The sequence below is a fragment of the Emys orbicularis genome, chromosome 8 (genome assembly GCF_028017835.1).
Source record: "Emys orbicularis isolate rEmyOrb1 chromosome 8, rEmyOrb1.hap1, whole genome shotgun sequence".
NCBI classification, from domain to species: domain Eukaryota; kingdom Metazoa; phylum Chordata; order Testudines; family Emydidae; genus Emys; species Emys orbicularis.
Window position 1 is genome coordinate 37702384 of NC_088690.1, and position 25177 is coordinate 37727560.

Here is a 25177-nt window from a genome sequence, read left to right on the forward strand (position 1 = left end):
CACATAAATAAAATACCCAGCTAGCTTTTTTAAAAAAATGGAACCCATACATTCTAACAAAGATTTTACACTCTATTGTATTACAAAAGAAAACAAGATATGTACAATTCATTTTCTTGAATTTGAAAGCTGGTAAACTTTCTTAAGGCACCTTAAGAATGACAATATCCTTCAACAACAAAATCTATACAAGTGTGGAATGGGGAAATTAAAGTCAGACCATTCAGTTTTCAGAGTTTATAAATTCTATTGGCTTTACCAAGCCAAGCTTGTAAGTCTCTTGTTCTGGAGTTAATTAGCTTGATACCTCCTGAAACCAGCTGTTTTCCTTATGTGAGGCCTCCTGAATGACGTGTTGTCCTTAACTGAATCTCTAGGAGCTGAATAAACTGTTTATATCACACTAAGTTCTCAGTGTGATTTAAAAAGCTAAAGCTACTATAAGCCCTTAGAGCAGTTTAGGGGACCCTATGGTTCAAGTCTTAATGAAATCTACAGAATAAGTCAAATTTACCAATTCTCATTTCAACCACTTCTGAGTTGTCTGAACAACATATTCCTTAGTGGAAAGTATAGAAGATTTTCTTTCTCCCCGTGTGTGCATAATTCAAAGATGGCTAGACAATTTTGCTCTAATTTATCTTTGGACTGAGACCAATAATTTGTTTGGGAAAGTTATGGAAAAGTGGGAATAGAATGGAAGATGGATCTCAACATTAAACTACAACTGCGGCTCTGATAACCCCTGATATAAACTGAAGTATATAATAGATTGGATTCAGAATTGGGAGTCCCAGTACACCTACACAGCAATACACCTCTGGGATGTTTAGCAGTCCTATTTAATGACCCACCCTCAATGTCATGACCACCTCTTTAGAAACAAAATAACTGATTCCAAAAATCTGTGAAAAGTAAGGAGGCACTTGAAAGGATTCAGTTGTCTAAGCTTCAACTTCACCATTGTGTAGTGCACATTTCTGGAGCCCCATACTTAACAAGAGGTGAAGATACCTTGATTAAAAAGTTTTTAAAACTGTGCTTTTTTAACACTTCATTAAGAATAATGTGATGCCAAGCAGCTATTAGAGCAGACTTCAACTAATTTAGCTTGAAACATTTTTGCACATTTCATATTATTGAATTATTCTAATATTGTTTTGTTAGTAGCTCACCAACTGAAAATAAATATATTTTCCAGGTAATAAAGCCAGTAAATTTTAAGAGCTGATTGTACTATCCTCATACATTCCAATAAATTCCCAATGGAGCTTGTCTGAATGAATGCTGTAGGCAGGAATGCATTATTAAGGTACATTTGAACATATTATTAAAGTATAAATAAGCATGTGGATTAATTTTAATTAAATAAAATATTAAGCAAAGTACAGGTATCTGTAGCCTTCCTGAAGTTGTAAAATTTTATTTTCACTCAAGTAGTTTTATTTACTAGCAATGTATGGTCCAGGAAATAAAGGCTTTTCCATAGACCATATCTATGAGCAGGTACTTAAAACTGACCATTTCTTTTCACCAGCAGAAATTAAATCACTAATTCTGCACACATTTGTGAGCATCAGTAAGTGCCGACAAAATTGAGGCCCAAGTCCTCACACAAAGACTACTCAAATTCTGTAAGCCTAAATAATATTTAGAAAATATATACTGCTTATCTTCAAAGAACAATCCTTAGCTCTGTCAAGCAGTTAAGTGAATATTGTTATACTCTCTTTTACAAGCTGGTTAACTGAGACAGAAGGTGAAATCCTGGCCCTGTCAATATCACAACTCCCATTGACTTCAATAGAGCCAGAATTTCATCCAGATAGTTCAAGTGACTTGTCCAAGAACTCAGAGAGAGTCTGTGTCAATACCAGATTGAGAAATCTGAAGTCCCTGGATCCACATCCTGTGCCGGGGCACTAATTCCTGCCTATCACCTCAAACAAGCTGCACAATTTTATATTTTACTCAGTCTTTTTAGACTTCAACTTGATTTCAAATTAAGAATGAAAGCAATCCTTAAGACAAATGGTTTCATCAAGACAAATACAAAAAATTAACAGAGAGTAATGCTCAGTTCTCATTTTGATGGGTAACCTCAGGAGGTGACGTAAGTATCAGAATAGCAATCCAGTTTCCCTGTGAACACTTAAAGTCAGAGAAGCCACTATCAAATTTATCTAATAGCAACTACCCGCAAATAACTTGCCTCTAGGAAAATGTTCTATTAAATCTCCTTTCCCAATTGCTTCCTGCTGTAACAACAACCAGAAGATATCCTTAAAGAGAGACAAAGCCTCCATGGGGTAAGGAGAGGAGAGTCAGGGAAGAACATGGTCCAGACCATATTTAAGTATTGAAATAATCCAGTTTTTATTTAGCTTCTGCTGTTCCACTCAGAATAATTCATTGGAAACAGTGAAAAATTAATGTTAAACTCAATAATATTAATCAGAAATATATTATTTGTTAGACTTCTTACTAATACATCAATAAATAACAGTCAAATAAATTGCACTTCACTTTTGCTCCAAGCCTACAAAATGTAACTAAACATTGAGAAAGAAGTAAATGTTAGTACATTCTGTGGATTTCATATTCATACAGCTCTACCTATATTTATTGTCACTATACTCTACAGCAGTGCTTCTCAAAGCCGGTCCACCGCTTGTTCAGGGAAAGCCCCTAGCGGTCCGGGCCGGTTTGTTTACCTGACCTGTCCGCAGGTTCGGCCGATCGCAGCTCCTACTGGCCGCGGTTCGCCGCTCCAGGCCAATGGGGGCTGCGGGAAGTGACGCGGGCCAAGGGATGTGCTGGCAGCCCTTCCCGCAGCCCCCATTGGCCTAGAGCGGCGAACCGCGGCCAGTGGGAGCCGCGATCGGCCGAACCTGCGGACGGGGCAGGTAAACAAACCGGCCCGGACCGCCAGGGGCTTTCCCTGAACAAGCGGCGGACCGGCTTTGAGAAGCACTGCTCTACAGTGCAGAGTTCCACATAACTTGCATTCCAAGAAATAGAAATATTTCATGATTTTAAAAGCAACTAGGTAATGGGGAGGAGGAGGGGGGGAATGAAGGGAAAGAAAGATATTAATATAATTTTGACCTGTGCAGCAGAAGGTCTACCCTGAGCTCTTGACACTCCCTTAATTTATCACAGTGAGTTTTTACTCCACAATATTCTCTAGCTGCAACTGTTACCTTGGTAACGGCACACAATATACACATTCTATATCACAAACATAGAGTGTATAACATAAAATGTTGTCCAGTTTCACATTTAACTGTCAGGATCTAGATTCCTTTTATTTAAATGCATTTCTCTTTTTTTATTTGATTACAATATCTTTTTTAAGATGAGGCAAATAGTTACAAAAATTGGGAGGGGAATAAGAAAAGTGTAATAGGTGGAAGGTTCCATATTTTGTGTTTTAAAATATGCAAGACAAATATTTTACAGTTAGTGAGTTTTATCTGCCATATGAACAGATTAGGCACTGTACAGAAAAGGGACATACAAAAGGGACATACGTCATACCCATGTATTTTCCCATTTTAATTTGCATTCCTGCTATACTACAAATTTGTCTTCATCTCAGCAAACTGAATAGTGTGCCTTTTATTATTACTTTATCTTGCAATGAATCACATATATTATCCTCAGATTAATTCTATGCAAAAAATTGTTAAATTTGGTTTTAAGCACAATGTAGTTTTTAGTAAATAAGACACTAGGGAGAAAGATAACTTTTACACAGTGCATGAGAAGCACCATTGATGTGCAGCTCATATTAATATCCTCACATGTTGCTTGTCTAAAATACACAATTTGTAAGTATTCATGGAAATAAATCTATGCACACACTTAAATGTTTGCAGAATCAGGGCCCATTTGTGTTACTGGTAATGACTTACGATTCCTTCAGTACTTGTGCTGTTGCATGTACTGATTTTTTTTTTAATTTCAGTTACACAGAATTGTTAGTACTGATATTTCTTTCTGTTGAATAAGCTGAATATCTTCCAAGATTTCTACAACTCAAATACTAAAGAGATCTTCTGTCTTACCTGGTAGAAATTAAACTGTCAGTGCTAAAGTCAATATTTATTACAAATATGACTGCATACTATTGCTAGTTATGATTACTATAGCGTATACAAAGTCATCAAAAACAACAAACTGCGATAAATCTAAAATCTTATTAAGTTGTAAAATATCAACAATATATATAGTTTCAGATTACTAAAAATAAAGAAATTGTATGTAGAAAAGACAATACAAAAAAGTGCATTTCAGTAAATTTTAAAATTACTATGCAGAATTGCACAGCATCACTTTATTGTGTTAGGACTTTAGATACTAATACATCACTTTAAACAAAACTTAAAACACTGTGGTGAAAGCCATTCTGAGCTATTCATTCTGTCCTGCAGTTTTAGCATCAATCATTGTGCCAGCACTGAGCTTTTTTTAATAGATTTCTAAAGATTTTTGAAGAAGAATGGCAGATATTTAGCAAAATCTATCAAGCCATAATTCCCTCCTATTAATCATGGCATTAAGACTAAAGGGAAAGACAAATCAATTTTTAACAGATATACTTGCATTTGGTTTCTAAACAGTAATATTTCACTATTATATCTATCATATACCTGACAACTGTTTAATCTATTTCTTTTATGTAAGCCTTATGTCTTGCAGCAAATGTTATAGTTTTATGCATCTGGGCCAGGGTCATTAAAGAGCTGATTATATTGTCCCTTGACTGTGATGATCCAGTCATTCAATATAAAGGTAAGACAAAAAGTTACAGACTGTCACTGGCTGTCATTCCTCTAGTCCCCTGGCCTAGATTAGCATTCTGATCCAAGTGCTCCTGATACCACTCTAGCAGGCCCAAACTTTGACTGGATCAAAGTGTGTCTGTTGCTTTGGGAGCAGAGGAGAAAAGACAGAACACAGAGGGGTCACAGAGGGATTCCAGAAACTCCATGACATATCTTAGCAGGAGCATGAAAGGAGATGTGCAGATAGATCCTTTGGCCATAAACAGTGCAAAGGGGACATGAAGCCTATGAGCTGTACTAAAGGCAAAGCCTGTCCATGCAGATACACAATCAGATGCTCCCAGGGAGGGGGAATAAAGATTCTATCCTTTGACCTGTGGGTCAGCCTTTTTCCCAGGCTTTGTGGAGGGAACCAAAATTTCACCCTCTATTTATAAATATGGTCCATTAAATGGGTAATCGCATATAAAAGATCGACTGATTCTGTAATCATGGGGTTAATTATAAAATATACAGGGTGTAAACATTATATAAGCACACATTTTATTCACATAGAGCCACACTCTTCTTTTTGCAGAGCCCAGGTATGCAGGTCTTGTACAAATGATCAGAAGAGATGGAATCCTCCATATCACCTGAGACCATGAATTTGACACAGCTTCTCCATGGCCGCTACAGCAGCTCATAAGTTAGAGTAGCATCTGCCACCCTTTTCCTCCCTTTCAAGGGAAAATTTGGATAGTGGATCCATGCAATCACAAATCCACTAGCTGTGCCCCTCCCCTGGGTCCCTTATGGAGGCTCTCTGAAACTAAACACCTCTCCCCACTGCAAAGTAGAAGTGCACTACTTTTGCTGCCTTTTGGGCTCTATATGCCCCATGTGAAAGAGTTAGGGAGTGGCATAAGGAAATAGGATTTGGCCCTTAATAAGTTCATGTATATGCAATGTAAAGTCATTCCAATACATAAATAAAACAAATAAACAAATGTACATACATACATATAGGATACTGAACTTAAAAACATATATAAATAAAAAATGTCTTTACCTAGCTTCTAACAGCACTTTAAATAATTTAAAAATGAAAATTTTGTTAAATCCAATTTCCTCTCTCTATTAAAAATCTAAGAGTGTGGTGGTGTAATGAGTCAAACCACACTCCAGGACCTTCACTGTGCTATAGCAGTGTCCACATGGGATGTTACAGGGTGGCAAGCTGGTTTGCCGCACAGTAACCTGCTGCGTAGACAAGCTCTAATTTTAAATTGTCTTCTTGATTACAACTAGTTCTCTATATGTTCTTATGAAATAATTTATTGTGAAAAGCTATTTTCAATAGCTAAATTACTGAATGTGCTTCAAGGAAAGTACTAGTTATTTTAATCCATTATATTTTTACTTCAGCAATACAGCATATTCCAACATGTTTGATTTAATGAGATCACCAATAAGAAATTTAATCATTAAAAAATTCTTTGGTTCATATGTACAATACCAGCCATCTGTATGTCTTACATACCTCAGTAGCAAACTGCTGCAATCCACCAATATTAATTGGTCCCTCCTCTGTAGCATATAAATTGCATCCACCTACACAAAGATCTGAGGTTGGACAAACCATTCCGCATGTCAGGCCCAGTGGGTTGTCAGAAAGAATCATTTTGGCAGCTCCGTAATAGTTCTGCATGAAGAAAACAAAATCAACAATAATGCCACATAACAGGGAAGCAGAGATTCAAGAGAAGAAATCCAAAATGTTGTTCCTTTTATGTGGCTAGTAGAATAACACTGCACCTTTGATAAAATTTAAAGACACAAATTTGTCACATATGTGTATTACCAAGCATGGCTGAAAAGGCATTGGGGACAAATTCAGAATGTATCTCACTGTATGGCAGGCCAAGAATATTTCAATTATTTCTTTTTTTATTATCAAAATATTCTAATTTTTTTATGTTGATTTTCAGTTATTTTTGTAGGGTTGTGTAATGGATTTACAGTTTTATTTTAAACATAACATGTTGTGTGTATTACACTCCAGGAAGTGCTCTCTCCATTCCTAAGTCAATTATGCAGCTGGTGAACAGACACTATGTAACTGTAGCCCCAAGTTCTCTCTCCATTCACTCACTTCCTAATAAATAACAACAACAACAACAACTATCAAGAAGAGTCCAGGAAACATTTGGGTGCCAGAGGTTTCCCTAAAGACCACCACTGATCATGGGAAGATAAAAGTCACACCTATGCAGGGGACCAGCATCAGGCTCATGCACTAATTAAGAGGCCTGGAGGGCTTGTGCTAGCAAATGCAGATGGGAGTGAGTGCCATTCCAACCCTCTCCCAAACTATGAACAACTGCAAGAAGAAAGAAAGGTCTTGTTTTCCATTCCCTCTAGCCACCTCTTCCACATCTCATTCTCCAGTAACTTTTTTATGAACATTGTTTTCAGAGCTGGTCTATCACTACACTGGTCTGTGCCAGGGAGTCATTCTCCCAACCAGGACGATAGCTGGCTCAGAAGAATCAGAAGCTGTAGAGCCAGTGGGAGGTGAAGAGCCCATTGACAGGTGCCCCTTCCCAGTGCAGAGCTGGAGAGTTTTATTTCCAACCTTCACGTTTAGCAGGGTAATACACGTGCATTGTGCATCTTCAAAGGGAACAATATCCCACACAGTGTGAGACTCAAGTAGTGAATATGCAGAACATTTTCAAGATTTGATTATGTAACAAAATATGGGTTAAAAGTCATATATGATTTGAAATGTTCTAATTGACCAAGAGGCACATTAAAGGACTGGGCATAATGTTCAGAGGCTCAACCAGATGATGCAGTCAGGGACAGTGAGTTCCCCTAGGGCTCCAATGTTTAAGAAACAATTTTGTAGAAGTAGCTGGGCCTTTCTTCTACATATTACAGTGCCTATTCCACTGGCCATTCCATGATTACATAGATCACAAAGCCATGCATACATTTTCAGGGGGTTTGCTCCTAAATTACTACATCAATTGGAAGCTCTAGTCTTGGGCAAACAGGAAAAAATTGGTTAATTAAGCAAGTCATTTGTGAAGGGACTTCCTTCAGCGGTTTTGTCTGTGGTGACAGGTAAGTGAGATATTGGGCCTGACTCCCATTTATGTTGTCCACTTTTCACTGCCCTGGCAATGTAAAGGGGCCTAGAAGTGGCTGTTAATTAACCTGATTAAAAATGTAATTTACACCCACTTTATGGCTCCTTTATTCTGCCAGAGCAGTGTAACAGATCTTCAATGTAAGTGAGAATCCAGCACATTAAGTTCAATATTCAATATTGGCTAAAGGGACTGTTTCCTTGTTTCTCTGAAAAAGGACCACCCAGAGCTAAATTGTTGGGCATTTGTCTTCAGAATTCAAACAAGCTAGTTTTCATTACTTTCACATTTTGGTTTTGCTTCACATTCTGCTGGGTTTCTTCATATTTGGGGGGGGGGGGGAGGAGGCTGTTGTGCCCAGGACAGTTATCTTCGTTGATTTCAACTTTGGTACAAGAGAAAGAATTACAATAACCAAATGTAATTTCATCTAAGAAAAATAATTAAGGATTCATAAATCTTTGAAGCTTCATAATTAAAATTGGTGCATACAGATAATTAACATCCTTAGTTTATCATATTAACTAACTATTCCTCTTTAAGAATCATTTTTATCATAGGCTGGTACAATTTTCACAATATTTTCTTTTAAGACAGAATATATATATAAAATATATGAAATAGTTAAAACATTTTCACATTGTTTCAGTGGCACCCTCCTTAGAAATCTCCATTATGTAATTTCAATCATGTTGATTGTTTGCTGTGTTATTGAATTATGATCTTGATTAAATTTAAGCTGAGGAACACTACTTATTGATTTGATATGCAGCCATTACATACCTTTATATATAGACTTTTACAATACAAGTACTGTGAGATATGCAGCACACATCACAATGCCAAGTAGTAAAACAATATGCACGGAATGTATAAAATGTTTTGTAGTGTTAACATTTTTAAGTGAATGTAGTGATCAATAAAAAGGCACCAAACTGACAAAGCTAGAGCTCAAAGTGTGCTACTTATTCAGAGAACAAGCATATCAAAAGCAGCAGCATTGCAAGCTTTCCACACAGATTCAACAATATGCCTCAACCTGGTGCTAAAGGGATTACCTCTAGAAGTGAAAGGGGAATTTAGGTTCAATGCTCACTCAGCCTCTCTACTTAGGCTGCCAAAAAGAAGCCAATTAGTGTCAATTCTACTGGTGGCAATTCTGTAATGTGGACATATGTCTATTCAGAAACAACATAGTATCAACATCATGGGCAGTGCAGCCTAGTGGATATAGCCCTAGACCCGTATGCTATTCCCAGCTCTGCAACTAGCTACTGGGTGACCATGGGCAAACCACTTCTCTATGCCTCAGGTTTCCTCATGTTTGAAACGGGGATGATAAGGGCCTCCACTATAATGGAAGCTAACTATTCTTTTATTAATATAAGTCATTTTACAGGGTCTACTTAACAGGTATCAGACGGTAACTTTCAAGATGAAATCCTTGTCACCTTCCCAAATGAGTTGTCCAAGCAACTTCAAACTTGTGATTTGCCCTCAGTCTGTTCTGAGCTGTACTTGATTTGAACTGGTAATCTTAGTGAAAAGCTCTCATGTTCTATTACCCCAGTTTTGTAGTACAATAACATATTTAGATGTTTTCTGTGTTGTATTTAAGTATAATATGGAACAATATTTCTTTTAACAATATTTTCTAAAATAATTACTATGTTTCAGATAAGCTAACATAGTTTTCAATCAGCCACTGAACCAAATCCTCAATTTCTGATCCTGTCCAAATTCACCCATCATGAGCAGCTAACTAGCCCATTTGGGAGAAGTTTATTGCGATGTTATACAGATCCAGAACACAGATAAGCTATGTGTTCAGGAGACTTATGACGTTTCTCATAATTGTGCATAACTGTCATTTGCTGAAACAGCAACTTTATTCCAGAAAGGAAATTTTAGGACAACACAAGGCAGGTTGTCCTAAGGAACATATAGTATTAGTAAAATACCTTTTAGAAATATGAAGAATTTAGAATTATAGATCGGAGGTAGGTAATTTGGAATTTTCCACACACCTTTGCACTTGACTAACTAGTCATATTACTGCTTGCTTGTTGAAGACCAACTATGCTACTTTATAGGCACTCAAGTTACTAATTATCAACTACAAGCACTTACTGCGGAAAAGAGGGGGAAGTCCTTACTACAACAGCTAAAATACTTTGCAACTCTGTGATGGTTTGTTTCTGTGTATTTATCCCTTATTTACTATACTGATTTCTCATGTAACACATGCCAGACATCATTAGAAAGAATGCATTTTTCTAAACTTTTACAAAAACTAATAAGGACAGGAAGTATAATCTAGTTTTAATATGCCGCTGAAAATTACAGTAATGTTGTACTACAACAATAAGTCATTTTGCATATGGAAGAGACAAATTAACAAATAATAAATAAGAATACTTTGCACTTATATGACACCATCCATCCTTGGGGACCCTTAAAAACTTGCCAGTTTTAACTGAGATAGTTACCTCAGTATCTTAGTCTTCTCTGATACTTCTTATGTAAGGAAAGTACTTCTAATATTGAAAATACTGACATTATATAATTGCAAACACTTATTTAGCACTTATTCCAATTCTCAATTAAGTTAATGGGCTTCTTAATCATATTCATATAACACAACCATAACAGTTATTTTACAGAGCCCAAGGATGTGCTAGATCCCTCACAGAAGAGGTACGGTGATCTGACCCCTACCCGGAGGAGTTTATGAACTAATATCACACATGATGCACTAAGGGGTAGCTAGACAGTGCAACTGGAGGGAGGATGACTCAGCAAAGGCTATTGCACAACCTAAAACAACAATAATTTAGAATTAAAATAGTTTGGGATATTTTTAAATACATACAAATAAATAAGCAGATGACTCAGTTGGCTAATTCTTGTAGACGTCAAGGAGGAAGCAGATCGAGAACTAGAATGCTTTAGAGATTGTTTTATTTAAATGGAATAAATGCACCCTCATGCCTGGATGCATAAAATATCTTTTTTTCCTAGGCACTTCCACAGAAAGAAATTAATCTAACTGGACAGGATGTTTTTTGGTTTCCTTCATCAAAATGCCAATAAATACACATTGGTAAGGGAGAGAACAGAAACAAGTCTTACACAGACATCAATAATCAGTGGAAAGCAGGCAGAGGAGGATCTCCACATGTATCACTTGGAAGTATTACATAATTTGCATGCAAATGAGACCTTTTTTTTTTACTTGAGAAAACCTATTAAAACATGTAGGATCAATACTGTGAGATGAAAAGAAATTACATTTATTATCAGGAAATTCTTACAGCATCTATTCATTTATCTAATTTAAGCACACTTCATATAAACTTCACATAGATTATGACTTTCTGATATTGTAGTTTTCTCAAATACAACAAAGTGACTGCAGGACTGTGTTCTGTATAAAAAGAATGAAAGCGCTGGCTTAGCCAGGATGTGGAGATGGGATGGAGTGAAAGCAGAAAGGTAGGAAGAGGAGTGGGAGGGGAAGGCAGAGAATAAAACAGTGTTCACTTCTTTTTTTGTCTCTTGGTGAAATGTTTAAAAATGGACACAATTACAAAACAAATTTTCCAAGAAAATTACTTTCACCTCCCGTCCACTGTTATCTATGTTTTCTTAAGTTTTTACAAAAATCAAAATGTGTTGGGTCAAATTTGTTGTTTAAAATGACATAAGGAACAACAACTGAAAAACGTATATTGATACAGAAAATAGGTATCAACAACCCAACGTATTTATATCTATGCACATCAGTTCAAATTTAAATAAACTCACCCCCCTATTATTTCAAAGCATAATGAACAAAACAGAAGAGTGAGTTATCAAATATCACATATATTCTATATTACAATGCTGCTGATATTTAATCAATCCAGAAAATTTTCACATCATTTGACTTATGTCATCATAACAGGACTGTAATTTCACACAGTGTCACTATCTTTTTATAAAAAAGAGGGAAAGGAATATCTTGTACTGTCATTTTGTTCTTTGTAGTCTAGAATGTGAGAGATTCCTTAATTGACATAGTGTCATTGCAACAAGTCTATTCCACATAATTATACTATGGCAACTGAAACCAGCTGTCAGCCATTCCATTACACTAACTACAAATAGACATCTCAAGAAAAGTCACTGTTTCAAGTACATCAATTTAACACCATTACTATTTTTCTTTTAAATGTTTTTTGTACTTAGTGACTTGAAATATGTAGAGATTAAGAAAGAAAACTGAATAAAATTGTACTTTCAAAAACATGGAGCCTCATGAATGTTTTTTAAAAACTGTAATGCATATTTGTTTGCAATTCTTACCAATCTTACAGCCTTTTACAATCTAGTAATTGTAATAACAGTATCACAATTATACTATTTTACATCTGAATTCTGATTCATGATTTTATAAGACATTCCCAATGAGATGTAGATGTCCCTTATTGTGTTATCCAAAGTACCTCTGGAGTGGGGGAAGAATTATTCTATTCTCTCCCTTCCTTTCACTTCTCACAATCCTGTTTCTTTCTCTTCCCAATCTCCATTCCAACCTCACATAGCCTCTCTCCCATTTACATTCTCTCTCCTTGTTCCCCCACTGTTTCCTGTCTCCCATTTGCCATTATAATTGCACACTTATTTTCCCTCACTTTCCATTTATAAGATCCTATCCCTAATATTTCCCCTCTCTTTTAACCCCCATCAGCCTCCTTCCGTATACATTCCCCCATAACCCTCAGTCTTCCTCCCTACACCCCATATTACCCAATCTCTCTGTCTCTCCTATGCAATCTACATTTCCATCATGCCCTCTAGTCTCTTCTTACCCCATACATTTCCCTGAACCTCTCACTTGCACACTACTTCCTTCTACACCCTCTCTGGCTCCTCCAGCACTTCATCAGGCACCCTCATGCTCACCACATTCCCTTACCTCTTCATAGTTTCCTGTCCAGCCTCTTATCCACAGAATACATCATTCCTGAGGGAAGCCAGGCTTCAGTTTTGCTAAAAATAATGGGAGTTGATAACCATCTTTGCTAAGGGAAGACTTACTTCTACATGTAAACACTGTTGGGAAATTAATGGAAGATGGAGGCTCTTTTGAATAAGGGGAAAATTACAAGTTTGACGGCAGGAATCACAAAATCCTGGGAAACTAATAAAAACTACCAAATATTGTTAGACTTGAGATAAAATAATGAGAGTTAGCCAAACTGGGTGTTGTAGTGACAGACAAGTGTGACTTCAAGCAATTGTGCCCATTCAAGGGACTTTTTATAACATTAACAATTATATTTCTGCATCACTGATCTATAATGCCTGACTCAGTCACTTATGTAAGTATCACTGAGAAAGGGATACCACCCTCTACTCCAGGTATATGTTAACATAGCAACAGTTATGTGGAGCCCATACCTGCTCCCTGGCTCAGACTTTTATACTGCTTGCTTTCTTCTAAGAGCTACCTAGCTGGTAAGCTAATTATCTCATTAGCACATCAGGCTCCCTACAGGTGCAAGTAATCCCTTGTACCTTCCCAAAATACAAACTACCTAAGTCCCTCCTACTCTAACTACACCCAGTGTCCTTCTACTGGGTTCTCACTCACCAGGGTGCTGGCTTCCAAAGGGCTCCATTGATAGCATCCAGTCAAGTCAGTATCCACTGACTCCTATAGCTAATGCTGCTCACAGAAATCTATAGCACCAGCACAGTCTTGTCAGAACAACTGGTAGATACTGAAGATGCCAGACAATGAGACACACAGAGACTGTCTCACTGCACAGGCAGGTAGACTACGCAATTGTGGGACAGGATGGAAAGCAGGGTTGGGACACATCAAGGAGTTGATTGTGACTCTCTGATTCCTGAGGCCCCAACAATGCCTAAAGTTGATTCTGGGCAGCAACAAGATCCACCACTGCTATAAGGTCCTTTAATGAACCCTACCCCGTGGGGGACTGCTGATGTGGAGCTCCATTTTGCCATGCCCTCTTCCCTGTCTCCACAAACTGGGATAGGGGCGATGGGGCAGAGACTCAGGGCACAAGCCTGCTGGCGGGCTCTAAAATCCTAACACCACTCTTGCAAGTGGGTAAGACACAAGAAAATAAAATCCTTCTCCTATAGCTTGTAAGTACTTGTATCTTTGCAGATTTAATTTTAAATGAAAAGATTAATAAAACATGACACTCTTAAGCTTCAGAACAAGTTGTTTTTTTTTAATTGCAACAGCTACATTTTAAACACCAGAGTTAAATATAAATGGCCTCCAAAAAGCAGCTTAGAAAGAATACTTATCTTTTTTTTTTAAAATTAAAGTTTAAAAAAATAAACTAATATTCACAGTACGGTGAATCTAAAGTTGCATCTCACCTATTGAGAGATTCAATTGCAAACAACAGTCTGTAGGAAGGCTACTGAGTAATGCTGACTGGGAAGACACAATAGAATAGATTGTACCTTTGGAAAGTAGAGCTGTAATCCAGTTTGTATGAAAAGGAAGAATGGACGTTTTGGTATAAACGCTACTGAATCACAGAGGCCTGACACAATACAGCACAAGTGACATCCTTTTCTCAAAGAGGCCCAAGGCTCATTGAGTCTAGCAATTCAATTACCCTCTCAACCCAGAAAGAACCCCCCCTCCTGAGTTGAGGTCTACTGGCAGAGCAACTTGGAACAGCCTACATTGTACGTGGCCTGTAAATATCTAAAAAGCCTCAGGCTTTAGAGAACAAGAATCCCTGACCTTTTATGATTGCTACAATAGTTTTTTTCCAACAAAACATACTACATAGAATGGAGTCCTTAAATAGCTGACAAAAGAATACATTTTCAGTAAGCCACTGTTTAAACAGTGTATGTTTATAATAAAACCAGTTTAAATTAATACCTGAGTGTCATACTACCAACTACTTAGTGAAAGAATATGAACACAATGAAGGATTGGCAAACCGGTTTGTATAGTATGATTTAGGGCATGTCTACACTACAGCTACTACAGCAGCAGAGCTACAGTGCTCCAGCTGTGCCGCTGTAGTGTGGATGCTGCCTGTATCAATGAAAGAGGTTTTCCCATCAATGCCATTAGTCCACCTCTCTGAGAGGTGGTAGCTAGGTCAATACAAGAATCCTTCCATCAACCTAGCTGTGTCTAAACTGGGGGTTAGGACAGGTTGGCCTAACTTCAGTGCTCAGGGCATGACATTTTTCACAGCCCTGAGTGACATAACTAGGTGAATCTAATTTTTAAGTGTAGACCAGGCCTTAATGTTAAAATGTTACATTAAAATGTTACATTTTAACTTAACAAAAAGATGGTTAAGTATCTACATGGGGAACAAATATTTAAAAATGGGCACTTCGATCTAGCAGAGAAAGGTATTACAAGATCCAATGGCTGAAAGTTGAAGCTAGACAAATTCAGTCTGAAAATAAGGCATACATTTTTAGCAGGGAGGGTAACACTCGTCTACAATTTTTGAGAAGTCACCTGCTTCAGAGATAAAATGTGCTATTTATTATGTATTTTGATGTGCTGAATTCAAATATGACAATTAAAACAACTGACTGGCTACTGTTTCTAAGATATTTAAGTTTTTACATTTTATGTCTATGTATATTGTGTAGATAGTAGAGTTTTAATCATAAATTGTAAACCTAGGTCTTTTCATGTGTTTATGGTTGCTTTACATGATAATATTTCACCTGTCCTGTTTATGTAACCCTTTAAAAATCAGCAAAAGGGTTATATAAATAAAATTTATTATGAAACAAAAGGCAAAAAACTATTATGTACATAGTTTAGTCCTATTCAGTGTCTACTCGGCGCTTCTTGGCTTGTCTCTTGTATTCATTAAATGGAGCGTCTCTTGTCACTGTCCAGCAATAGTCTGCAAGCATTGATGGGCTCCATTTGCCCTGATAGCGCTTCTCCATTGTTGCAATGTCCTGGTGAAATCGCTCGCCATGCTCGTCGCTCACTGCTCCGCAGTTCGGTGGAAAAAAATCTAGATGAGAGTGCAAAAAATGTATCTTTAGTGACATGTTGCAACCAAAGCTTTTGTATGCCTTGAGGAGGTTTTCCACCAACAACCTGTAGTTGTCTGCCTTGTTGTTTCCGAGAAAATTTATTGCCACTAACTGGAAGGCTTTCCATGCCGTCTTTTCCTTGCCACGCAGTGCATGGTCAAATGCATCATCTTGAAGAAGTTCACGAATCTGAGGACCAACAAAGACACCTTACTTTATCTTAGCTTCACTTAACCTTGGAAATTTTCCACGGAGGTACTTGAAAGCTGCTTGTGTTTTGTCAATGGCCTTGACAAAGTTCTTCATCAGACCCAGCTTGATGTGTAAGGGTGGTAACAAAATCTTCCTTGATTCAACAAGTGGTGAATGCTGAACACTTTTCCTCCCAGGCTCCAATGACTGTCGGAGTGGCCAATCTTTCTTGATGTAGTGGGAATCTCTTGCACGACTATCCCATTTGCAGAGAAAACAGCAGTACTTTGTCTTGGTCTGCAGACCAAGCAAGAGAGCAACAACCTTCAATTCGCCACAAAGCTGCCACTGATGTTGGTCATAGTTTATGCATCTCAAAAGTTGTTTCATGTTGTCATAGGTTTCCTTCATATGGACTGCACGACCAACTGGAATTGATGGCAAAACATTGCCATTATGCAGTAAAACAGCTTTAAGACTCGTCTTCGATGAATCAATGAACAGTCTCCACTCATCTGGATCGTGAACGATGTTGAGGGCTGCCATCACACCATCGATGTTGTTGCAGGCTACAAGATCTCCTTCCATGAAGAAGAATGGGACAAGATACTTTTGACGGTCATAAAACATGGAAACCCTAACATCACCTGCCAGGAGATTTCACTGCTGTAGTCTGGAGCCCAACAGCTCTGCCTTACTCTTGGGTAGTTCCAAATCCCTGACAAGGTCATTCAGTTCACCTTGTGTTATGAGGTGTGGTTCAGAGGAGGAGGATGGGAGAAAATGTGGGTCCTGTGACATTGATGGTTCAGGACCAGAAGTTTCATCTTCTTCCTCTTCCTCATCTGACTCAAGTGAGAATGATTCTGGTGCATCAGGAACCGGCAGTCCTTCTCCGTGGGGTACTGGGCGTATAGCTGATGGAATGTTTGGATAATGCACAGTCCACTTTTTCTTCTTTGACACGCCTTTCCCAACTGGAGGCACCATGCAGAAGTAACAATTGCTGGTATGATCTGTTGGCTCTCTCCAAATCATTGGCACTGCAAAAGGCATAAATTTCCTTTTCCTGTTCAACCACTGGCGAAGATTTGTTGCACAAGTGTTGCAGCATATGTGTGGGGCCCACCTCTTGTCCTGATCTCCAATTTTGCAGCCAAAATAAAGGTGATAGGCTTTCTTAACCATAGTGGTTATACTGCGCTTTTGTGATGCAAAAGTCACTTCACCACAAACATAGCAGAAGTTATCTGCACTGTTCACACAAGTACAAGGCATCTCTGCTCACTTTGGCTAAACAAAAATGTGTCCCTTTGCAAAATCAAACACTGACAAATAAGAGAGCACGACACTGTATGATTTCTAGAGCTGATATAGGGCAATTTGTTCAGCAGAGTGATGTAAGCTTCGTTATGATTGCATCATCCATGACTTCTAGGAATAACATGATGCAATTCATATCATGTATGACGCAATACCAGCTTCAGATTGCATCATTCATTGTTTTGCCTAAAAAGCAAGTACTGTCCAAACCCAGTCATAGATTTATTCATAGATCCAGTCAAAGATGTATTTTAGTCATTTCTGGTTTAAATTGAGATCCCTTCCCTTTATAACTCACTTATCCTCCGCCATTCCCAAGTCAAGAGTCGTATATACTGACCCAATAGCATATCTTGAAAACTAGAGCCAATCAACAATTTTAAGCATCATTTTCGTTCTCAGTGACCCAGAATTAGTAAAGTTTGACTACATTTATTTCAGAAGCATTTTGGCTGTAGAGCAGTGTAATTAATCACTGGAACAATTTACCAAGAGTCATGGTGGATTCTCCATCAGTAACAATTTTTAAATTGCGGTTGGATGTTTTTCTAAAATATGTGCTCTAGAAATTATTTTGAGGAAGTTCTGTGGCCTGCGCTACAGAGGATGTCAAACTAGATGATTACAACAGTCCCTTCTGGTCTTGGAATCCATGAAACCTTCCTTCTCCCTGCACATCATCATTTTGATATTTAAGCCAGTCTGGAAATTCTCTTAGTTACAGTATTGTCTGCAAATATAACCTGCTCTGGAGCTTCCCCCAGGTGAGGGAGGAAGACTGTCCATTGGGTGAGGGCGAGGAAGTTGCTGGGCTAGAACTGCTTAAGGGCCTTAGAAAGGTGAGATGGTGCAGGAACCTATTGGGGGAGAACAGGAGTTTGTTGAGGGGTGATTTGATAAGGACAGGAGTAGATTGAGAAGGAGAAGGGGGACCTCAACAGGTCCAGCTAAGCATCCAGATTCTGGATTTCTTACTAAACACCTGAATCTTCCAAGCTTCAAACTTTCACTGGTCAAGAGAATATTTTGTCTAGCCACCAACAGGAGTCTTCATAGGCAATCAGCTTAAAATTATTAACAGTTGTTTATTTACAAGATGCAAATGACAGAAGATATTTCAAAGTAAAATATTTTTAATCAAAATGGTCTCTTTAGAAAATGATTTTTTAACAAAGCACTTATATTGTCAATTCACGTTTGTCAAAATGTGTTTTTCTTTAAAATCTTGTATCAATTTTTTTCAGTCAACAAAAAGTTTTGCTGGCACTTTCAATGATGATTTTAATCAAAGAAAAAAATCAATTGAAAATTCTGCAAAACAATTTGAGAAACCAAAAATTTAGTCTATTTCAAATTTTTCAAAATGAAAACAAATTTCAAATGTATTCACTAAAACTAGATTTTCTGCTTTTTGATCAGTTCTAAAAATGTCATATACATACTTGTAATTATGCACAAATCCACATAGACGGCAGTGACTTATAGCAGGGGTTGGCAACTTTCGGCACGCGGCCCGTCAGGGCAATCCACTGGCGGGCCGTGAGACATTTTGTTTACGTTGACCGTCCACAGACACAGCCGCCCGCAGCTCGCAGTGGCCATGGTTCGCCATTCCCGGCCAATGGGAGCTGTGGGAAGTGGCGGCCAGCACATCCTTGCGGCCCACACCACTTGCCGCAGCTCCCATTGGCCAGGAATGGTGAACCGCGGCCACTGGGACCTACGGGGGGCCGTGCCTGCGGACAGTCAACGTAAACAAACTGGCGGCCTGCCAGTGGATTACCCTGATGGGTCGCATGCCGAACGTTATTGACCCCTGACCTAGAGGAAATGGCCTAGGACTAGAAGGGTGGAGAGATGGATTCTAATCTCAGCTGTACCTCTGTCCTTCTATGTGATCTTGAGCAAGTCATTTCACCTTTGTGTACCTCTGTTTATCTCCCACCCTTTGCCTATCTTGTCTACTTAAGCTGTAAACTCTTCGAGGCAGGGACAATGTCTCTCTGTGTGTTTGTACAGTTCCTAGCACACTGGGGTCCTGATCTAAATTGGGGCCTGTTAGTAATGTAATAGGGGCTAGAAAATGATAGGAGATGTGGAGAATTGCATCTAAAGGTTCTTGAGGAGTAGAGATTGTAGAGTATTGTGTGTCCTTAGGAAGCTGGTAGGAGCATGGACGGGGGGAGGTATAGGCATTGGTGGTGATTTGGGAGCAGGACGGAGAAGGGAGAATCTCTCTGGTCTCTTCTGCACAGCAACCATCGCCTAGACTGGTTCCTGAGCATATCAGTTTGTTTCATTTTGGGGGCTTTTTTTTAAAAAAAACAACCTAATGTTCATTTTAATTTACAGTACACCTGTAACACTGAGATAACTCATGCAGCTGGGCAACTTTAGATTTCCTCCACAGGGGCTAGGGTAAGAGAGTACAACATAAGGCTGCATGTAACTTATTCTGGGAATTGAGAACACTGAGGTGGAGAGCTGATTTTACAGACGCAGTAAATGACTATATATCTTTAGTCCTAACATTTTGGCCAGCACAATGAGGAAAGTGTAACCACTTGATATTTTTTTTAAGCCATCATTGTGCTGTGTTCAACAATACTGTCAGTCTTGTCACATTTTTCAGGCACCAGCACCAGGCAAAAAATATTGTTGAGCCCTTCTCTGCAAAAGTTACTGCTTCTGAAAAGAGACTGTAGTTATAGGCATGGAGGGTCCCTAAGAGCCAGGCAAGTCAGGCTATGACTGCAGGTTAGTAATTGCTGAGTAATTTGAGGTTTTAGATTTTCCCCTAAAAAACACTGAAGCTCTTTAGAGAATGGCTGTGATATGCATTTTTTTTTTCTAAAGCAGAACTTCCTGATGAAGTAGCAACTGGTCAAGTTATTCACACTGGGCCAACCACTGACTGACTGAGTGCCTACAGGTCACATGACAGCTTTGGGAGATGTGACATAAAACAATCACACAGAACTAAGTGTTAAGGAAAGTACCCTATCTATATAGCCCATACACAACTGGTGTAATCCTGGCCCTATTTAGATCAATAGGAGTCTTCCCACTGATTTCAACTGGGTCAGGATTTTACCCAAAACCATTAAAATCAGACCCATAATATTATCTCCACATACCTGTAGCAGGATGCAATCCCAGAACATATCCCCTCCTCATGGCACTGCAGTCACCCTGCCTCAGTTTTCCCTCAGCGGTGATGGTTCTCTGGGACTTCAGCATAGTTCAGTTGCTGAAGTGACCGAGATAATGAAAGTCCAAAGAAAAACACCACTCGCTCTAACCTCAGGCCCATGCTGGGCAAAGCCCTTCTTCTGAGGGGTTGTCCTGTAGCACACCACAGCCTTCAACTTTTCATCTTCCAGCCCTTCAGGGTTCTAATCAATCACTTCTTCCTCCCCTTAACAGCAGGGGTCTCTGTACATTCTCCCAGGGTAATAGCATAGGGGGGACCCACCCCCACCCTTTACTATGGGATCCCTGCCATTGGAACCCTAGACAACTGGGCTATCTGCCCTGTATCTCAAACCCTTATTCACTCTCTTTCCCTCCCAGCACCTCTTCTTATGTGCCTATGTACTCTCTCTGGAGAGTCTTTTCTCTCAGGTCTTTCCTAGTCCCAATCCTGGGCTTAAACATCCTCTCCCTTGGGACAGAGTGACCACAGCCCTCCTTCCTTGGGCTGTACTGTAATCCTAGCAGGCTTCTCTCAGCCCCCAGCTTCCCCTTGGAACAGGATAACCGAGCCCTCATTCCTGAAGCTGTGCTTCACTTCAGACAGACTTCCTCAAGCCTAGGATATCCATTTTACCTCACAGCCCTTCCCTGCATGTCTCTCATAGCTCTCCCTTTGACGGAGCTCAGAGCAGGTCTCTGACTCACACCTGGTCCCCATTCCCTGTTAGGTTCTGCTAATTTTCCTGAACACCAATTCTTAAAAGGGCCATTGCCCTTGAAAGGGAGAAACCACCATACTACAATGCTTCCATATTGAAATTTGCTCTAGGGTTTTAGGGTACTATAATGTAGTGGAAAGGGGAAGACCAGCAGATTCATTACTGCTTTGTATCTTCTCTGTTGAGGGCTTCTCTGTTTCACTATATTTCAAGGATCCATTAAGAAGTGATATGCCTCAAAGTAGTACAGTACCAGTGGAAACAGATGCCTGGCATTCATAAAAATAAATGCAGCATTGACATAACAGATTATATAACAGAGCAGTCTATATGCAGATGCTGGACACAATGCCACAATAATTGTTAACCATGTTAACATGTAATTATATTATAAACGACATATGTCTTAATAACTCCTTTTGTCCCAATGTTTATTGTCAATATATAGAATTTACTGTGAGGATTTCAGCTCATATAATATGCAACGTGTAATAAAAACAACTTGGCTGTTAACTCACCCACAATGTGGCTGCTACCTTACCCTCAATGTGTAAACAAGACCCACTTTTCTCTCATTTTAATTATGTGGACTCCAGCACCGGCAGGATGTGTGTGAGAAACAGGTGGCAGGAGATGAGGCCAGCTGCTTCTGTAAACCTCTCACCCAAAACAGACTCAAGCCCTCCCAGTAGTCCCCAAACTTGGATGGAGTAACAGCAAATCAAGCTTCACCAAAAGACTTAAATGAATTTTTAAAAGGTAAGTGGTAACTAATATCTTTTCAGGATTAGAATGTCCCTCACAGCCTGATTAATACAGACAGATATTTTCATATTAGCTGTGCAGTCAGCTTCAACATTTGTATTTTTGACTGTTAAAAGGTACTTACAGATCTGAAGGCAACAGAAAGTATTTTTCTCTATTAACAGGATAGCATCTGGAAACACTCCACCTTATTAAAGTTGATTATATTTATTGTTGTAATAATTTATTAATATTATTGGGTTTTGTGAATAAAAAATGATAAAGCTTATTTACTTGAACCATAGTAATGAAAAACATTCATCCCTGAGATGAGCACCTGCATGCCAAGTGTCAGTCCAAAGCAAATTTTATTAAGAAAATTATAATCATTTCCTGAAAATATTTATTCTCTAATGGAAAAAAAATAATGTCTTGTAACTATAATGGCTCAGTCAGGTAACAATACAATGAATTTGTTACACTGAAGTGTTTTGCTTGGTCAATACTATTAATTGATTAAATCCATTCAAAACAAATACCTGAAAGAAAAATAAATCTGCTGAAGAAACAGATTTACCATACAGTCTGTGCATTTACAATATTGCCAAAGAACAATATCAGTAAGAATAATTAAAAATTAAGAAGAATCTGTTAAATTTGATCATACCTGTTCTAAACATTATTTTATTAGAGTCTACAAAGATAAGGAGTGTAATTCAATTACACAAAGAGAAATGCAAGCAACTGCTGTTCTTGCTTTTCATTTACTACTGTGAGCCTGCTTTTACCTTGTTTGCAATACTTGTGATAAATGACTTGATGTCTAGATTAGTTGGGCAGCTCTTCTGACAGGGGGCATCTGCACACTTTAAGCACCTAGGGGGAAAAAAATAATGAGTTAAGGAGACATACAGTACAAATACTGCCAATAGCATACGTTTTTTTCATGTACAAATTGATACGTCTATAAAATAATAATGCTTTACATTTCTATAGAGACTTCCATATAAGTATTTCAAAGTGCTTTGTAAACATTATTGAATTAACTCTCACAATAATATAGTGAGGTAAGTTTTATCATCCCCATTTTAAAGATGGGGATATTGAAGCACAGATATGTTAAACAAATAGCCTAAAGCCACACAAGAAGGCTGCGGTGAGCTAAAAAGAGAACTCTGATCTCTTTGGTTGGGTATTTTAGCCAGAAGAGCAACCTTCTTCTATAACAAGCAGATCCATAAAATCCACTATTCTGAATGTGCAATCTATCGCTATATTACATATACAAATATGTTAAAAGAATGTTAAGACTGAAAAGTTAAGCACTCAAAAGATAGAAAATGCCACCATTTTTATTATCCATTGAACATTATTTGGGAGCCCTTGTGCCATACACAGACTTATTATATAATCATACTATTTTTTCCATTGGACCTCTGCCTTGTTCAGTGCACAGGATGGATGATGCTCACTGAATGAGTAGCTATTTGATTTTTCTCTTTATTTGTATTCCTTATTATTTTATTCTTCCTTATTCAATGCATGGGCACAGGCCTTATTTCCTAAATACCATTCAAACCCTGCTCTGAAGAGAATTATTAATTTCATCATAGGCCCTTGTCATAACTATAAAGGGAAGGGTAACAGCTCTCCTGTGTACAGTACTATAAAATCCCTCCTGGCCAGAGACTCCAAAATCCTTTTACCTGTAAAGGGTTAAGAAGCTCGGGTAACCTGGCTGACACCTGACCCAAAGGACCAATAAGGGGACAAGATACTTTCAAATCTTGGGGGGGGGGAGGAAGGCTTTTGTTTGTGCTCTTTGTTTAAGGGTTCGTTCGCTCTTGGGACTGAGAGGGACCAGACATCAATCCAGGTTCTCCCCATCTTTCTAAACAAGTCTCTCATATTTCAAACTTGTAAGTAAAAAGCCAGGCAAGGCGTCTTAGTATTACTTTGTTTTCTCAACTTGTAAATGTACCTTTTACTAGAGTGTTTATCTTTGTTTGCTGTACTTTGAACCTGAGACTAGAGGGGGGTCCTCTGAGCTCTTTAAGTTTGATTACCCTGTAAAGTTATTTTCCATACTGATTTTACAGAGATGATTTTTACCTTTTTCTTTAATTAAAAGCCTTCTTTTTAAGAACCTGATTGATTTTTCCTTGTTTTTAGATCCAAGGGGGTTGGATCTGTATTCACCAGGAGTTGGTGAAAGGAAGGAGGGGGGAAGGGTCAATTTCTCCTTGTTTTAAGATCCAAGGGGTTTGGATCTGTATTCACCAGGAGTTGGTGAAAGGTTTCTCAAAGCTTCCCAGAGAAGGGAATTAGCTTGTGGGAATGGTGGCAGCGGACCAGATCTAAGCTGGTAGTTAAGCTTAGAAGTCCTCATGCAGGCCCCCACACTTGTACCCTAAAGTTCAAAGTGGGGATACAGCCTTGACAGCCTTTCAATGGTATTCATCACTGTAGTATCTGCTTCACAAACAGTTAATATATCTTCACAATCTAAAAATTTTTTTTTTCTAGACCTGGCTCTATAACAAATTCTTCTGTGATCTTAGGCAAGGTCTGTGTGCCTTAGTTTTTCCAACTGTAAAACAGATGAAATTCATTAATGAAGTTCTATAGGTGTAATTCAGAGTATAATTTTGACAACTGAATAATCAGATATGTAGAGTTTTATGATACTTTTATAGGAAAGATGATAAAAAAATTCATGATTTATATGGTTCACCCTGTTTCGGTCCCAAGGAAGAATGGCTGCTAAATATTGGGTCTCTTATTTTGTGCAATACAATTACTTTATTGAGTTAGTTTACTGTGGGTTTACAATCTGTGACTTCGGGAGTACAAATCAGCACTCCTATGGCAACTTGCACTGAAGTTGACTGGAGTTTTGAATGCATATCTGAGGGCAGAATGGGAACTTTTTTCCCCCATGACAAATTATATTGTATAATAAAATACACAGACTTAAGTAGCAGTGATTAATGACCCATTCTTCCAAAGGCAT

General features: G+C 38.4%; 1 protein-coding gene across 1 annotated transcript in view; it reads right to left on the reverse strand.

The window, feature by feature from the left end:
* Positions 1 to 25177, reverse strand: part of DPYD (dihydropyrimidine dehydrogenase) — a 564598-nt gene that overhangs the window by 378462 nt on the left and 160959 nt on the right. The window contains exons 4-5 of the mRNA XM_065409369.1: positions 22953 to 23040; positions 6313 to 6474 (exon numbers count right to left, since the gene is read on the reverse strand). Of these exons, the coding sequence (XP_065265441.1) occupies positions 6313 to 6474; positions 22953 to 23040 (250 nt within the window). The remainder of the gene's footprint in view (positions 1 to 6312; positions 6475 to 22952; positions 23041 to 25177) is intronic.